The 16,629-nt window shown below is 34.3% G+C and overlaps 2 protein-coding genes across 9 annotated transcripts; one reads left to right on the top strand and one right to left on the bottom strand.

Annotated features, from left to right (window-relative positions):
* Window positions 1–1,208: 1,208 nt before the first annotated feature.
* On the bottom strand, window positions 1,209–6,700 carry LOC107868814 (pentatricopeptide repeat-containing protein At3g16010). Of its 8 annotated transcripts, none has more exons than XR_007043387.1 (5): window positions 6,457–6,699; window positions 6,231–6,331; window positions 3,883–5,727; window positions 1,544–3,189; window positions 1,209–1,447 (listed from the first exon to the last, which is right to left on the bottom strand). XR_007043387.1 is itself a non-coding variant. In XM_047394203.1 (5 exons), the coding sequence occupies exons 3-4, from the start codon at window positions 6,292–6,294 to the stop codon at window positions 3,893–3,895; spliced, it is 1,899 nt and encodes a 632-aa protein (XP_047250159.1). In that variant the 5' UTR covers window positions 6,295–6,331; window positions 6,457–6,510; window positions 6,544–6,692; the 3' UTR covers window positions 1,209–3,189; window positions 3,883–3,892. The 8 variants fall into 8 exon arrangements, 4 of the variants coding, with proteins under 4 accessions (XP_047250159.1, XP_016570950.2, XP_016570959.2 ...); XR_001673772.2 differs by having other exon boundaries at window positions 1,209–2,266; window positions 2,776–3,189; XR_001673771.2 differs by having other exon boundaries at window positions 1,209–2,030; window positions 2,776–3,189.
* Window positions 1,564–2,696, top strand: LOC107868853. Its single transcript, XM_016715477.2, has one exon. The coding sequence runs from the start codon at window positions 1,564–1,566 to the stop codon at window positions 1,909–1,911; it is 348 nt and encodes a 115-aa protein (XP_016570963.2). The 3' UTR covers window positions 1,912–2,696.
* Window positions 6,701–16,629: the final 9,929 nt, after the last annotated feature.

The following is a 16,629-nucleotide window of genomic DNA, read 5'->3' as shown; positions in this document are numbered from 1 at the left end:
TTACATAAAAATAGGGCCCATGTTAAAGGTGTCACGTCAGCTAAAAATGTGTCACATCAACTAAAAAAAATGAAAAAAATAACTAAAATTAAGTTTAGGGATAATAAAACCTCTGTAAAATTAAAATGTATGATAATAAATTTAGTTATAGTTCGGTGTACTAGATTCTTTACTTTTTTTTTTACAACAATCAAGTCGAAGGTGAGTGAAGTAGGTGAAAAATGTATTATTTATTTATTTTTTTAAAAAAACATTTAGGTATTTGGCTAAATTTTTAAAAGGAATTCAAGTGTTTTTGACGAATGGCACCAACTATTTTTTCGAAGTCAAAAGAATAATTTTCCTCCAAAAAAAATAATTGTTGTTTAAATGTTTTTGAAAAATCGGAGAAATTATTTTTCAGAAGTCAAAAAAAAGTTTTTCTCCAAAACAAGGTAATTGTTGTTTAAAAATACTTTATAAATTAATGAATCAAATGCAAATTAATCTCGTCAAAAATATTTTTTAAATAAATTAATTTTAAAAGATTGACCAAACGGATTATAAGTTACGGCAAAGATTTTTTTTTTTGATCTTTAAAAAGAGGACCTACACACCAAACGACCATTTGAGATGTATTGTTAAAGTTGGAAAAAATCGGGGAAACATCAATCGGAAATCAAGATAAACTGGGCACTATAGTAAGACATGAAAACATCCTATCCCATTCCGACCACGATATGTAGAATCGTCTTGCGCCATATGTGCTGAGATTGTTCGACGATTGGTCAATTTTGATTAATTTCAAAATTAAGTGGCCTATTTGATATCATTGATCCCACTCTAAGTAGTCGTTTGGTCATGAAAATTATTTTCTTTTTTTTTTTTAAAAAAAATCATTTCACTTTAGTGAAAACAAGATGCGTTTGTCCATGAAAATTTCGAATATAATTCCAAAATTATATTTGGAAAAGTGAAAACAAGTAAAACTTATTTTTACTTTTTTCACTCATACTTCTCTCACAAAATTTCAAAAAACAACCTTAGTTTATATTCATGGCCAAACACAACTCCAACTCCAACTCCAACTCCGAAAAATCATAATTTTCGTGGCCAAACAGGGCCTAAGTCTCTAACTAGTACTTGCAAGGTGAAAGGGGGAAAAGATCCAAATTTTGACAGTGAAGTTTACTAAACCTTTGTCACATTTGCTTAATTCATTTGATGAATTTCAAAGAAATTTCCTCTTGATATCAACTCTCAGCTTTGTAATTCTTTTCAATGTATATAAATATGAAATATCACTTCACGATAACTCACGAAAATCATCAAAACATATTAAACTAATAATAATGTGGCATTGCTCTTTCTCTTCCCTGTCACTTTGCTGCTTACTCTTACTATCAACAATAATTCCTACACATTGTTACCTGATTTCCCCACCATTGTTACACTTGATCAACTCGACCTGCAAAGAATGCTCCGATAAGTCGACAGACATAAACTGCTACTTCTGTGTCACTTCACTCCAAAGCAATTCCTGTAACTCATGTTACCAACTTACAAGGAGTAGGAATTGTAGCAATGGAGCTGGCTCTAGCAAATGCTACTAACACGATATCGACCATAGAGAACATGCTCAGTAGCAAAGAGTTTGATCCTTTTGCTATTGATTGCTTAAAAGATTGCTTGGAACTTTATGCAGATGCTATTGCCATGCTGGTGGATGCTTTTACCGCGTACTTGTCTGAGCATTTTGATATAGCTACTGTACTAATGAGGACAGTTATGGACGCGGCATCAACGTGTGATGAAGGGTTCACTGAGAAGAAAGGAGGGTTGACACTACTAGCAAAGGAGAATTACAATCTCTTTCAATTGAGTGACATCTCTTCATGCATCATCAAACAAATTTCATCTGTTCCTTCTTAAGATGTAGCAGCCAATTGTATACTGCATGAAGCATCAAAAAGTTGCTAAATTGTTGTAGAAATACTGATCAGCAAGTCTTGTTATCCACGTCTCCTTTTCCTCTCCCCCTAACATGGATACTTGCACATCAAAGTTAAAAGCATAAATATTAAAGGTCAATTAACAAGAGAACTGGGAAGAACACAAGATAAATGGTCACAAAAGGAGCACTATGTAATCAAGTGTTAAGATCCAGATAGTTGTGGGTGAGATTGTCACTCCAAAGGCCCTCCGCGAACTGTTTCTGGAAACCCAGAAACCCATCTCCATCCCCTTAGCCCTCGCGTTTCAATGTGTTGGCTCCATAAATTTCAGTCTGGATTGTTCAGAAGAAAAAGTTCTTAGCTGCTTTCTTAGAAATTACTTGCAGTCAAGGAATGTGACTACCAGTACTTGCAACCCACAGCTGATTGTCATGATTTATCAAGATATGAACTGGTGGAGCCCTTGATAAAGCAAGGAGCACGAGGTATAAATTATACTGCTGAATGAAACATACAGTTATGGGAAAGACAGTTCAAGATTTTGTTAGCAAGAAAATTTAGTCAATGACAGGAGTAAATGTAACTGGAGTATAACCCTCACTTTTTTAACCAAAGATACACTTGCTAGTCCCTTAAGACAAACATACACAGAGCAATTCAAAATGTTCCATCAGAAACACTGCGGCATAATGTAAAGCAGAGTTCTCTGACATGCTCTTAAAGATAAATTTTTCGAATGAACATCAATGAACTCCCTAAACATGAAGATGAACTAAAACAAGATTTTGTAAGTAAATTGACGTGATAATAAACCAAGGAAAGGGATGGCAATTTCCTTTACCCTTCTCAATTCAATCTACAAGGCTGCACCAACCAAACATCGGAGATGATGCCAGCAAGATTTGAAGTTAGTCTGCAGGCACATGTACTGATCAATTGGTAGTCACAATGGTCCAAACTGGCGTGGCTTAGTGGAACCTTCTCAGACAAATTTGCATATGGATTTTCTTTCCATCATTTGGGAATACCACAACCAAACAGATAAAACTTAACAAGTGAATACTAGTAAAGATCATGCACCGAGCTAAGTCTAAATGTTCCCTTTACTAAAGGGGGACAGCAGATTACTTCCCAGTTGGCACTAAAGCAAAGTAGAATGCTAAGAAAAGCACATTCATGTCCTTGTCTAGTAATTCCTTTTGTATTGTTGTCCATCTTCTAGTATATCTTCTGTCATACATGTTTTTCATTAGCACTGCATCAAAGACGCAAAACAGGAATTATCATTTGTACCACGCTAATTAACTTGCTGGAAAAATGATTTCTTAAAACTGTTAATACCACACTGCACAGACGGGACAAAATCTGAACTCTAGTCTCACTTGAGCTCTTTTTCTGATAAAAGCACGGATTGATCATCTCTTTTAGTATTGATTTAAGAAAGTAGGTACAACATATGATAAAAACACATGGTTACATTACTTAGTAATAACCATGCTAAGTAATTGGACACCGCGCATAGCGGTAGCTTTAGTGCACCGGGCTGCCCTATTAGATCTATGATTTGATCTACATCTTCTATACATAATTGTTTACACCAAAAAAGTAAAGATACTAAACAAGCGTTGTCCTTTGTTACAGCGTGCTGCCACGCCTAATTCCACTGAGAAAATAGGATGAAGATTTTGTGCACATACTAATATGTGTACTGAAAATACCACTTCATACCCCTAGCCCAAAGTGAAAATCCAATCACATATCTGCAGAAGCCAACACCAGCAGGAAGAGTAACCAAAATGCCACAACTATTTGCCACTCAATTTTAATAGAGCACCGTAAAACCCTACACAAAGTTGTGTACATTCCCGGGCCAAGATGAGTTAAAAGGTTCTCAAGTACTAAATAGTGTAAATGGAGAAAAGCACTGAACTAAAAGAATCTAACATACCAAAGCTTTCTCATGAAGTATGACATGAACCATCCTCATCCATATGACCAACTGCTTCAAGTATTGATGAGTATGTAATAAGATCATATTCAAAACCATAGGCATGCATCTCTTTCATCAGCCGTGCAGCTTCCTCAAACATACCAGCACGACTTAGGCAACCAAGAATGGTATTGTAAGAGACAGCATCGGGTTTAATTGTTGAATTTTTCATCTTTGTAAACATCCCAATCGCTCGCTGTGCTTCACCAGTCTTGGCCAAACCATTTAATATTATGTTAAATGAGTTCAAGTCGGGAGCACAAGCATTTTCTTCCATACTATGAAGCATGGAAAAAGCCTCATCTAGCATACCTGCCCTCACCAGTCCGGACATGAGTGCATTGTATGCATATACATCAGGGGAACATCCCAGCTTTTGCATCTCATTGAAAAGATTGACAGCCTCAGCCATACGGCCGCATTTTCCGAAGTGCTTTATCATTACAGCATATACCCGAGAGCTGCTAGATCCACAACTCTCTTTTAGTTCTTGAAACAACTCATTTGCAGCTTCATAGCGTTTTGCTTTTCCAAGGCTATTGATCAAGCTGCAATAGGCAGCTGGACAAGGAGGAAAGCACTTCTCATCCATCTCCTCAAGCAAGCCTAAAGCTTTTTCAACTCTATTTTTCTTGCAATACCCATCAATAAGTATTGAATAAGTAAAAGAGCTTGGAGTGACACCATTTGCCTTCATTCTGTCAAACCAAGATGAAGCCTCGGATACTGGAGCTTTCGACTCAAACAGGGATTTGATAATGGTATTATATGTCACAACATTTGGTTTACAGTTTAATGATTCCATTCCATTAAACAATTTAAAAGCATCACCTATACGTCCTCCCCTTCCTAGAAGGTTTATCACATTGTTTATCAACACAACATCCGGCTTACATCCCTCTTTTAGCATGGACAGAAATACAGAATACGCCTCCTCGATTCTACCAGCTTTACCAAGCCCTCTTATCAATTCAGTGTAAGTGTACACAGTTGGGATACAATCATTCTTCATCTCACTGAATAATGCTAAAGCCATTTCGACCCTACCCAATTTGAAGTAAACTGCTAACAAGGTTGTATATATCTTTGCAGTGGGATGTAAACCGTTGACCTTCATTTCATCAAACAACCTAATAGCAGAATCGTCACGGCCTAGCTTTGCATAAGATGATATAAGAGCACTGTAGGTAACTGTATCAGGGAAACAATTGCCCTCATTACACATTTCACCGTAAAGCTCATGTACTTTTTCATGCTGACCCTCTTGCATCAGCATCAGAATAATGGAATTGTAAGTGGTTGTAGTTGGCTTGCACTTGCGGCTTTTAATCTGGTAAAATATTGATAGGGCTTTGTTCACCATTTTTGCCCTGCCCAAAATTCTTATAGTCTCGGAGAGATGTGCAGGAGTAATGACACATGTACTCCGTGCCATTTCTTGCACCATCTTCCACATTTCACCAGTCAGCCCAGCTTCTTCAAGACATCGAATCAAAGTTAGGTAGGTAGTAGAGTCATGTTCAAAGTTCCTCCTTTTACCAGCCCACTTGAAAAACTGAACTTTCACACTTACCTCAATGTCTATTTTAAGAATCTCTCGAACCAATTCATTGTCTACTTTCAGCTTTAGTACCTCCAAGGCCTTTTCGGCATCAGGACCCCACTTAAATATCTTCAAAATCCTGATGAACCTCTCATCCAATATCCTCACAGAGCCCCTTCTTAAGGGTGGTCGCTTGTCTTGGAAGCCTTCTGTTCCGGCCTTAGGCCTTGAGATTTCAAACATTCTAACAATTTCACTTTCTGCAACATAAAAAAGAAATATAAAGTATATTACCATCATTATCTTTGTGCATTTGAGGAAACATAAGTCTTTTTCTACAATTTCTATATATCATGAAAAAACCCACGATGTGCATTTGGCTCAAATAGTAGCTTCAAATTTGCCACAATACCAAAGTTGGAATCTAGTAGTACGTTGATCTATTTTTACGTATCACTAATATAGCCGTAAGCATATACTCCCTCCATCCGATATTAGTTGCCCACCTAAATTACTAGTTCATTTACCAAAGCAAGACAAAATTAATTAAAATATCTCATTTTACCCCCCACAATTCATATTTTTTTGAAAGCCTAAATAAGTTTCAAAAAGTTTCTTTTTTCAAAGGATTGGATAACCTATACAGTATTATTTATGATTTCTTACTAATATGGGATGGATGGAGAGAGTACAACTCAAAAACAAAATGATTGATAAATACATTTGAGAATCAATAATATAATTCAGTAGAAGAAACAGTCACCTGTCTGCTTAATTCTGTGGCATAAACAAGAAAATGTGGATATACTTCTCCGTCCTATCATCATTGTAACTTCAACGTATGCTTGCCCCCGCAGTTAGTACCTAAAATAAGATTTGCTAAAGATCATGAGGCCATTATCGAGGAGGAAGAGAAGACAAGTTTTACGCTACTCTCACTGAAAAGAAGAAAAAAAAAAAAGATAATGGGTGCAGCGATATTTTTCCACCTGAAATTCAGTTTATAGTGCTGAAAACGTGAGTTGGGATTCTTCGTACGGCGCAGCCATATTACAGATAGGCCAACAGGGCGGTGCGGGCGCTGTTTGATGTTGTGGCGGTGATGGTGGTAACGCCGCTCTAGATTGGGCTTTGGTGGCGATTAATTTTGAGGATCAAATTGGCAGATTCCTACTTTTTTAAAGTGTAGAATTAATTTTAGATTGAGGGTAAAATAATCGTTCAATATTCAATTGGTAAATTGGCCTTTCAGCTTTTTTATTTATTTTTTTAATTTTTTCATTCGGTGTCCGATTGCAACCTATTAACGTGCAGCGTTCCCAACAAAATTTTATCCATGAAACTCTCGACATCTGATTAAGGGTGGAACAACTCATTCACTGTATCACAACCCATGTTGGTGGCCTTTCAGCTTTTAACATTAGTGCTTCTCATGTTTAGAATAAACCAGTAGTTTCGTTATAGCTGTATACCTCACTTTAAAATATTATATTAAATATAATATTTATTTAAATAATAAAGATGAATATATAATAATTATATTTACTATCTTTTGAGTATGTGAAGATGGAGAGTTTATTTATTATACCTAACCTTTACCAAAAATATTTTTAAAAGTCAATCAATATTCATCTATCATGTGTAAATTGCAACAAAACAATACAATGATAGAGACATCAAATTAATACAATTAAATCTAATCTTTACACACAAAAAAATTCTCAAAGTTGTCCGACACTCATCTACCACCTGTAAATAATAACAAAATAATACGATAATAGAAATATTAAAATAATAAAACTAAACCTAACCTTTACATAGAAAAATTTCTCAAAGCCGACGAACATTTATCTCTCACCTGTAAACTGCAACAAAATAATATGATAAAAGTGATATCAAAACAATACAATTAAACTTAAATTTTACACACAATAATTTCTCAAAGCTGATCGAGATTCATCTACGAAGTATAAACTACAACAAAATAACAAACTAATAGAGATATTACGATAATACAATTAAACCTAACCTTTACTTAAAAAAAAATTAAAAGCCGACCCACATTCATCTGTAAATTAAAAGCAATAAGATAATAAAGATATCAAAACAATACAATTAAACCTAACCTTTACACAAAAAATTCTTCAAAGTCAACCGACTTTATCTACAACCTGTAAACTATATAAAAATAATATAATACTAATCACAAAGCTTCGATTTTAATCCAACTAATTTTTGTCTAGGCGAAAATTTTGATTCTAAAGAATGATTTTGAATGGAAACAAAGAAGATATATATATATATATATACACACATGTTGAATTCTATTATGCTAAAAACAGTGAAAAAGTTGAGGGTTAGAAAATCAAACATCCACTGATCTAAAAATGCAATCGAATCAAGTTATTCATATATAATTTTTAAATCTATTAACTTACAAAAATAATTAGAAGAGAAAAATAGAAATAATGATATTAATGAATGCAAGAAGACAACTTAAATCAAAATTAAAATGCGAAGAAAAGTAGAAAAAGTGTATGTTTTTCGTAAATTTTGATTCAAAATAATATTTAAATAGTATTATATTTGGGCATTGCTCTTGTTCATCGTTGAAGAAACATAACTTATTGCTATCACATTTGCGCTTGTATTATCAAAGTAAGAGTTTTTATTGAGGGAGTTCAAAAGTAAACATACGAACTACCCAGACAGGAGTTCAACATCCACTATATATACATAAAAACTATTTTTAACCACGTAAATAAAAAACAACTGAAGATAATGCGGACAAGAATATAATTCTTTATATCTGATTATGAACTTAACTTCATTTTGGTATGCTCGCAGGAACTATGGTCCTCTTTTTTGGTAACTTTTGCGTACTAGAAAAAAATGAGATTTATTTTTGGGGTCCGAATCGCTATGTTTTGACTCAATATGAAGCACGTTCAGCAACTTTAGAAGCCATCACACTGTTATCGGGAACGAAAAGTGCTGCTTCCAGTTAAGTTTCACCACTTTACTTTTGAAATCATGATTGTTAAGTTGGAATTCAAATTAAGATATCTATTGTAGCAATTTAGCTGACTTGACTTGACACAAAGTCTAAAAAAATAAAAAAAACTTTTGAATCTCGTGACCTTAAATTAAAGTGGTATCAAATGGTACCAAAATGCTTTTTAATCTTGTGGTCCTAAGCATGCCATGTGGAAAGTTGAAATTAATGTATTGCCAAAAAAGGAAAGGAGTCATTCTTTTTGAAATAGACTAAAAAGGAAAGTGAGTCATTGTCTTTACCCGTGGTATGATACTAACACCTTTCCAATTGGGGTTACAGATTGGACCCCAACTCAATTATCTTATCTTATTTGGGGCATGTCGAACCTCCTACAATTTCAGTTCCAGTCTTCAGTATAGAACTCAATTCAGTTCTACAGAATCAGTACTGTCAGATACAGTCAATCAGTATCAGTAATTCACTTATCAAAAACATCAGATATCAGTTACTCAGTTATCAGAACTCAGTATTTAGCTTCATAAAAGCTTAGTTACAGTATACATTCACGTATATGCACAGTATTACATACTCATTTTTTTTACGGCAGTTTTAGATTATCCATGTACTCTCATGTTTAGTTACACAATATTATTCAGTCAGTTATTGTTCATGCATATGAATCCTTGCATTCAGTCTTACCTCATCTAGCATACCAGTACATTTCAAGTACTGACGCATATTCTTTCTTTGCGTTATGATGTCTCATATCATAGGTTCGGACGCTCAGGTTCCCGACCGCTCATAGACAGATTCAGATTCATCCAGCAGTGTCAGATTTAGTAGTGAGTCCTCATCTATCGAGGATAGGCTTTTATTTCAGTATTTCATTACTTCAGTATTCAGTAGTTGGAGTTAGTTGGGGGTTTGTCCCATCAACTTCACATTCAGGCAGTTCAATTAGAGACTTTTCAGACTAAACTTTCAGACAGTATTCAATATTTTCAGATGTTATTTCAGTACTATACTTTATCAATATTTCAAATTTTGAACCTTATGACATTTTAGCCTATTTTCTGCATTATTACAGTATTATTATTCAGTGGTCAGAACAGATATCAGTCATGGGTTAGCTTGTGGTCCTTCAGAATCGTAAACACCGTGTAGCGTCCGAGGTACAGACTCGGGGCGTTACAATACCAAACCCACACCATTACTCTGTGGGTGCGGGCCTCACAGGTTAGGCCACTTTTTAAAAAATAATATTTTATAATTTAATTTTAGAATGTTAATAAATGTAACTATTACCAGACAATATTACATAGTGTTAATGCTTGTTAATCAAGTCTCGAACCATGATATCCTTCGAACCAAATAAAAATACTAATAAGCAATCTAAATAGTTTGTCCCATCAACTTCACATTCAGGCAGTTCAATTAGAGGCTTTACAGACTAGACTTTCAGACAATATTCAGTATTTTCAGATGTTATTTCAGTACTATGCTTTATCAATATTTCAGATTTTGAACCTTATGACATTTTAGCCTATTTTCCGCATTATTACAGTATTATTATTTAGTGGTCAGAACAAATATCATTCATGGGTTAGCTTGTGGTCCTTCAGGATCGTAAACACTGTGTAACGTCCGAGGTACAGACTCGGGGCGTTACAATACCAAGCCCACACCATTACTCTGTGGGTTGTGGGCCTCACAGGTTAGGCCACTTTTAAGAAAATAATATTTTATAATTTAATTTTAGAATGTTAATAAATATAAATATTACCAGACAATATTGCATAGCGTTAATGCTTGTTAATCAAGTCTCGAACGCCCCAAAAAATACTCCTAACAGCGAAATTAAATAACTTTTGACATGATATCCTTCGAACCAAATAAAAATATTAATAAGCAATCTAAATAGTTGCATGTATTTGACTTACGGGCCAGCCCACGGGCTAGCTCAACCCACATTGCTCAAGTCTCATGGGCCACGGGCTTATTTGGGCCAGGCTAAAAAGCCATATTCTTAAATAGGCTACAAAAACTGAAGTCGAACTCCACCAAATTATAGGCTGGCCCAACGGGCCTAGCCCATATTGACAGCTCTACCTTTCACTAAAAAGGCACCTCTTCATAAAGACACCTCTTCAAAATACTTATAATTATTAATTTAATATTAGACAAAAATCCAACGATCCTTCACTTGCTTATATATAAATTAGGACACAAAGATCAAGTCGTGTTCAAGTATAAAGTAATGTATCTTTCGATTTGAACTGTACAGTAGTGCAATACCACAAAATAAAATTAAAATTTCACATGAAATAATAGCTTTGAACGTATTATTTCTTGTGAGAACATCGGTGACACTACATACATAAACATTTCATTCCTGTTTTTCACTCAGCATGCTTAGCACTTTTATGTTCATGTGCTATTCAAAATTAATGAAGATTTACGAGAGCAATTCCAATTTCCAATCGAAGCGGCACCGCTTTTATGTTCATATAGGTGAATTTCTTTCAATGTCTTTATCATATTTGAGACATTTGTTCCTTGAATTGAATCTCGCTAAGAGTGTTAGAATGCGACCCTCCAATTTATAACAACCAACACTAGTATATCTCTTACTTAAGTATTGAAACATTCACATATCAATACTTGATATTACCCTTTGAACCCTTAATTATATATTTTACAGTGCCGAATAGGATTGCCATTTTTGGTACACCTAATTAAGAGGTTTTATATAATTAGACTTGAAATTATATTCAATAATTTCCTTTTAATAAGATTTTAGTAAATAGATTAGTCAAATTCATTTGACTTCATTAATGTGATAAAAGTTATGCGATCTTGCATTATTTTTTTCACACAATTATGTCAAGAACTTATGCATTTTGACTTTTCAATATATAATCTTTACATGCTTAAGCTAAAGTGGCTTGACTATCACAAAATTGAACTCATATTTTATAAAATTAATGAATTCTCTTAATAATCCCTCAATCACTCAATGCCTTTAATTTACTTACTTTTACTAATGCAAGATTTTCTTGATTTCAAGAAATTGTACCTCCTCTCAGAGTAAATATTCACCATGCGGTAAATTTATTTTTTTCACATATTAGATACCAACTTGATCGATATATCCTTAAAAATAGCATGAAACTTAGAATTACTCAAATCTTTAGTTCTTTAAAGAAAATCACTAACAATGCTACTGGCCTTTTCAGCAGTGTTTGCTTATACAAGTTAAGCCATAATTCTTTCATCATAATTAGTTAACTAAGTATAGGATGAAGTAGGATATTTGTCTCTTTTATGTTTAAGTGACTAAATTTATCTAACATTCTTTTCTCAATGTAGCGAGATTAACTCAATACATTACCCCTACCATTTGAACAATCTTGATACCCACAATATTATCAGTTCCTTCAATATCTTTCACTTTAAATGTGAAATATATGACCTCCTTGTTTCTATGATGATTTTTTATTTCATTTGTTACGATCAACATATTAATAAACTATCATACAATATCACATATCCATCAAAAATTGCAAATTAAAAATATACTAAATATCTCAAGTTTATACTCTTCAAATATATTAATAAATAATGCGAAATCTAATACTGACTTCGAATCATAAGCAAGAAAATCCCATAATTTAGATATTTCAAGAGTCATAATCACCACACATGAAAATTTGATTCATGTTTAGTCAAATTACACAGAGTTATGGCTTATATTTTCAAAAAAAAAATCTGAAAAGAAATTATGTTCTTATGAAGAAACACGTCTGTTGAATAAATCAATAACAATATACTTTGTTTTATCCTTTTCACTGTAGCACTTTAAACGTCGGCCATAAAGCCCTTCCTTCGGGTAAAAAGGCTATCGACTTCGAACCACCTTCTCTTCATGCCACTTCTCTATGACTCTATCTGCGCAACCATGCACATAAAATCATAAGATCCATTAATTAAATTCATATACATATATATAGTTACGAAAGGATGTTGTATGTTATGATCTCAATAATAGTCGATCAAATGTTAGTTATTTAGATTCGAAGTTGGGAATAGAAAGCAAATAAAAACGCGCGAGATTGAGAATAAAGGGTCGAGATTACTCAAGTTTAAAAGAATCACAAGGGTCGTGATGATGCCACATGGCAAGATGGTTATATACACACTTCATAGGAGAATGAAGGGCATAACTGAAATATGGTAAATCAATTGTTCTTCTTTTCCCTCCCAATTCCTTTCTATCCCCATCTAAATCTAAGTTTGTCTTCTCATCTTCTTCCCCTGCAGACTGACTCATTCATGGAGTTCACTATAAATTTGTTTTCTCTTCATAGATAGGATTTTCTTGTTATTTTAAGTTTCATTTTTCTATTTTTTGATATAAACAGAAAAATTTTCAAAAAATATTGTGTTGGTTGTTTGGTTACTGCAATTTTGTTATGATTTGATTTGGGATCATAACAATTGGTATCAGAGAAATGAATCTGTCTCGACTGTGGGTAGTAATTCAAAGAAGATGTTTATGAAATCATCAACTTTGGTTAAATTGATCGAATGAAACAATACCAATAGAAAGGCACCTATGGATGAAGTTTTAGAAATAGTTGTGGATTTAAAATAATTTTAGAGGTGGTATAAGGATTTCACATGCAGTATTGACTGCCAATGCAACTCTTGCGTCTATGGGTGTGTAGGCAGCCTTGACTGCTAATGTTGCTTTTGTCTTGATGTATGTTCGAGGGAAATGAATGTAGAGGAAATACAAGCTAAGGTGGTTTCAGATGACTATGCTATTGCTGAACTGCTGAAGATTGAAAATAACAGTAAGATTGATTCAGAATACAATGAGGACTAGGTGTTCGACGAATGTCCTCAAGGGTCGAATCCGAAGTTCTAGTTGAACTTCACTCCATCCAAAATGAAAACACCACAAAAATTGAGATCCTGAACCCACATCTAGATTCACGACTTTATGTTCTTGCTATTGAGGAGAGCATACCAAAATTGACGGATCTCAATGATCTGTCCGTTTATTATAATGTCATGAAACACCTTGAGTCTGCACCTTCATCAGTTTCAATTAAGGTACTTCTGGACATGGAGATTGGTTTCACGCTATTCGATATAAATGCGGGGGGGGGGGGGGGAGGGGATATTTTGGTCGTATTTTGGGTTCCTCAAGTAACTATTGGTTCACTCCCACATGTTTTGGTTTTATTCATTTGTAATTGGGTTGATACTGGGCAAATTTTCTAGGCTTTATATGATAGGGGAAAATTGGGTGTGCATTCATTTAGTTGAGTTCTGCTTTTCAATTTTATCGATGGATTTTTATTTCTGAATTGTAAATGCTGAAGCAATGCTACCAACACCAGTTATTGTGAAATCAGAGGATTGGGATGAGTATCCATCAGGACTAATTAAAATTGCAGGTGCTGAGATTTCGTAACCAGCAGATAAATTTAATGAGTGTGTATGTCTCACTGAAAGGTGCAATGAGTGGACTGATAGTACCATTGCACCAAAATTGTTTGTATTGAAGCCACACTAGAGTAGTCAGACAATCAGAAAGAGGAGCAAAATGTAGATGTGGAAGCATCGTCAAGGATTCTAACACCTTTACAAATTCGCATAATGGCAGAGGTAAGGTATGTCATGGCTGCTCACATGAATATTGAAATAGAAGGTACAACATATGTTTACTTTCTTAGTAATGAGTTGAATTTCCAAATTATTGATGAAATCTTTTTGTCTGGTGAACAAATCTTCATAAAGGTATTACTGAAAAAGAAAATGAAAGAAATGAAAGTAGGTAGTGCTCAAGGATGTTTCTTTAGAGTTAAAATAGTGAATACTTTTTCAAAAGTTCATGGACAAAGTTTTAGTGTTGAGGTTAATTAGACTTCAAAGCTACCGTACCTTCTTGTTAATATTGGCCTCAAAAACCCCGGTACACAATCAGATTTGGTAGAGAAGTGGGTAGAATATGAAAATGTGGGTATTGTTTTCCATTATTATAATGATTGTGTTATATGTATCTTGTTTCAAGAAATACTCGAAAGGAATATAGATGACATGCTAATACCCTTTGGACAAATGCAGGTTTATATAGACATCAAGTGCCCCTTCTGAAAGGTGGAAATGGTTCAGCCGAAAAGGTGTATCCTTTGAAAGAGTCATGTCTGTTCAGTTGAAACATTATATTTTTTCTGAACAGACACAACTATGTCACTCCTTTTCCAAAACAATATGTCTTTTCCTTAAAGGTTATGTCCCTCTATTTTCCATTCACACCAATTGAACGCAACAATCTCTCACATAAATGGGGAATGACTATTCTTTGTAAAAATTTACGAAAAAATATGTGATCATCAAGCAAAGAATGATTGCATCTGGATAAGTGGGTTTTCCTTTGAACTTTCCGTAGTGAACATGCATCGGATGCACTCGGTCAATTGGTAGATTTGATATCTTTGAACAGTCGAGCTTTAATGTACACCTAGACAACACATGTCACACAAACAGTCTTTTACCATTTATGGTTCTCACGGTTTTGATCGTTTCAGCCATGAACACGTCCCGGTCTCATGAGAGCTTAGAGAATAGGCCTTTACTAATATTGTCCTTGAAGCGGCTTCGACTTCGCCCTCAAATAGGTGATTTCTAAATTTCAATCGTATAGATTAAACTCTTTGGTCAAATCTACCAAATTTAGATAATCATTTAAAGACTTTACACTATAAGTCTTATCCTCGTTTACTAAACATTATCTATATCATGAGAATGGGTTAGGCATTTGACAATGTTAAACCTGTCAGACACAACTTTGTTTGATCTCCATGAACCTAGCTCTTGGAATCTCCAGCTGCTAGGTAGAGTTACCACCATGTTGACTTTTCCTAGGCCTTAAGATCATTTCTTTGGATGTCCTCTCAACCCCTTCTCTAGATAGGCCTTTTATAAGTGGACCTGACATATTATCCTTTGAATTCACATAGTCAATAGTGATAATTCCACTAGAGAAAAGTTCTCTATCTCATGTGACGAGATTTACTGTTGTACATCATGCTCCCTGCCCTATCTACTGCCACTTGGCTATCACATTGTATACATACTGGTGCCACTGGTTTGATCCAATAAGGAATATCTCTTCCAAGAAATTTCGAAGCCATTATGCTTCATCCAATACGATAAATTCAGATTCCATTATGGAGCAAGCAATACATGTCTGTTTAGATGATTTCCAAGAGACCGCTCCTTCACCGATAGTTAATACATATCTAGTTGTGGATTTGACTTCGTTCGATCTGGTGATCCAATTTACATCACTATATCATTCATGTACTGCGGGATATTTATTATAATGCAAAGCATAGTCTTGAGTGTATTTAAGATACCCCAAAACTCTTTTCATTGCCATCCAATAAGTTTTGTTGGGATTACTCGTGTACCGACTCAACTTACTAATAGCGCATGTTATGTCTGATCATGTACAATTCATTATATACATTAAACATCTCAATACTCTTGCATAATCCAACTGTGAGTCACTTTCACCATTATTCTTTTGAAGTGAGAAACTCACGTCTAATGAAGTCTTGGCAATACCAAATTCTAAATACTTGAGTTTGTCAAGTACCTTTTTGATGTAATGAGACTGTGACAATGTCAACCCTTGTGGAGTTCTATGGATTCTTATTCCTAAGATCACATCCACAACTCCAAGGTCCTTCATATCAAACTTGCTCTCGAGCATTCATTTCGTAGCATTTATGTCAAAAATGTCTCTATTGATGATCAACATATCATCCACATACAAGCAAACAATGACTTGGTGATTTGGAGTGTCTTTAATGTAAACACATTTATCACATTCATTTATCTTGAACCTGTTTACCAACATGATTTGGTTAAACTTTGCATGCCATTATTTAAGTGCTTGTTTTAGTCCATAAAGTGACTTAATAAGTTTACACACCTTATTTTCTTTTCCTGGAACCACAAAACCCTCAGGATATTTCATGTAAATTTCTTCCTCCAATTCTCCATTTAGAAATATTATTTTCACATCCATTTGATGGATTTCAAGACCATATACCGATGCCAAGGAAATTAATATTCGAATAAATGT

This window comes from Capsicum annuum, chromosome 1, assembly GCF_002878395.1.
Source record: "Capsicum annuum cultivar UCD-10X-F1 chromosome 1, UCD10Xv1.1, whole genome shotgun sequence".
NCBI classification, from domain to species: domain Eukaryota; kingdom Viridiplantae; phylum Streptophyta; class Magnoliopsida; order Solanales; family Solanaceae; genus Capsicum; species Capsicum annuum.
Note: the sequence above shows the minus strand (reverse complement) of the source record. Positions and strands in the feature narration are given on the sequence as shown.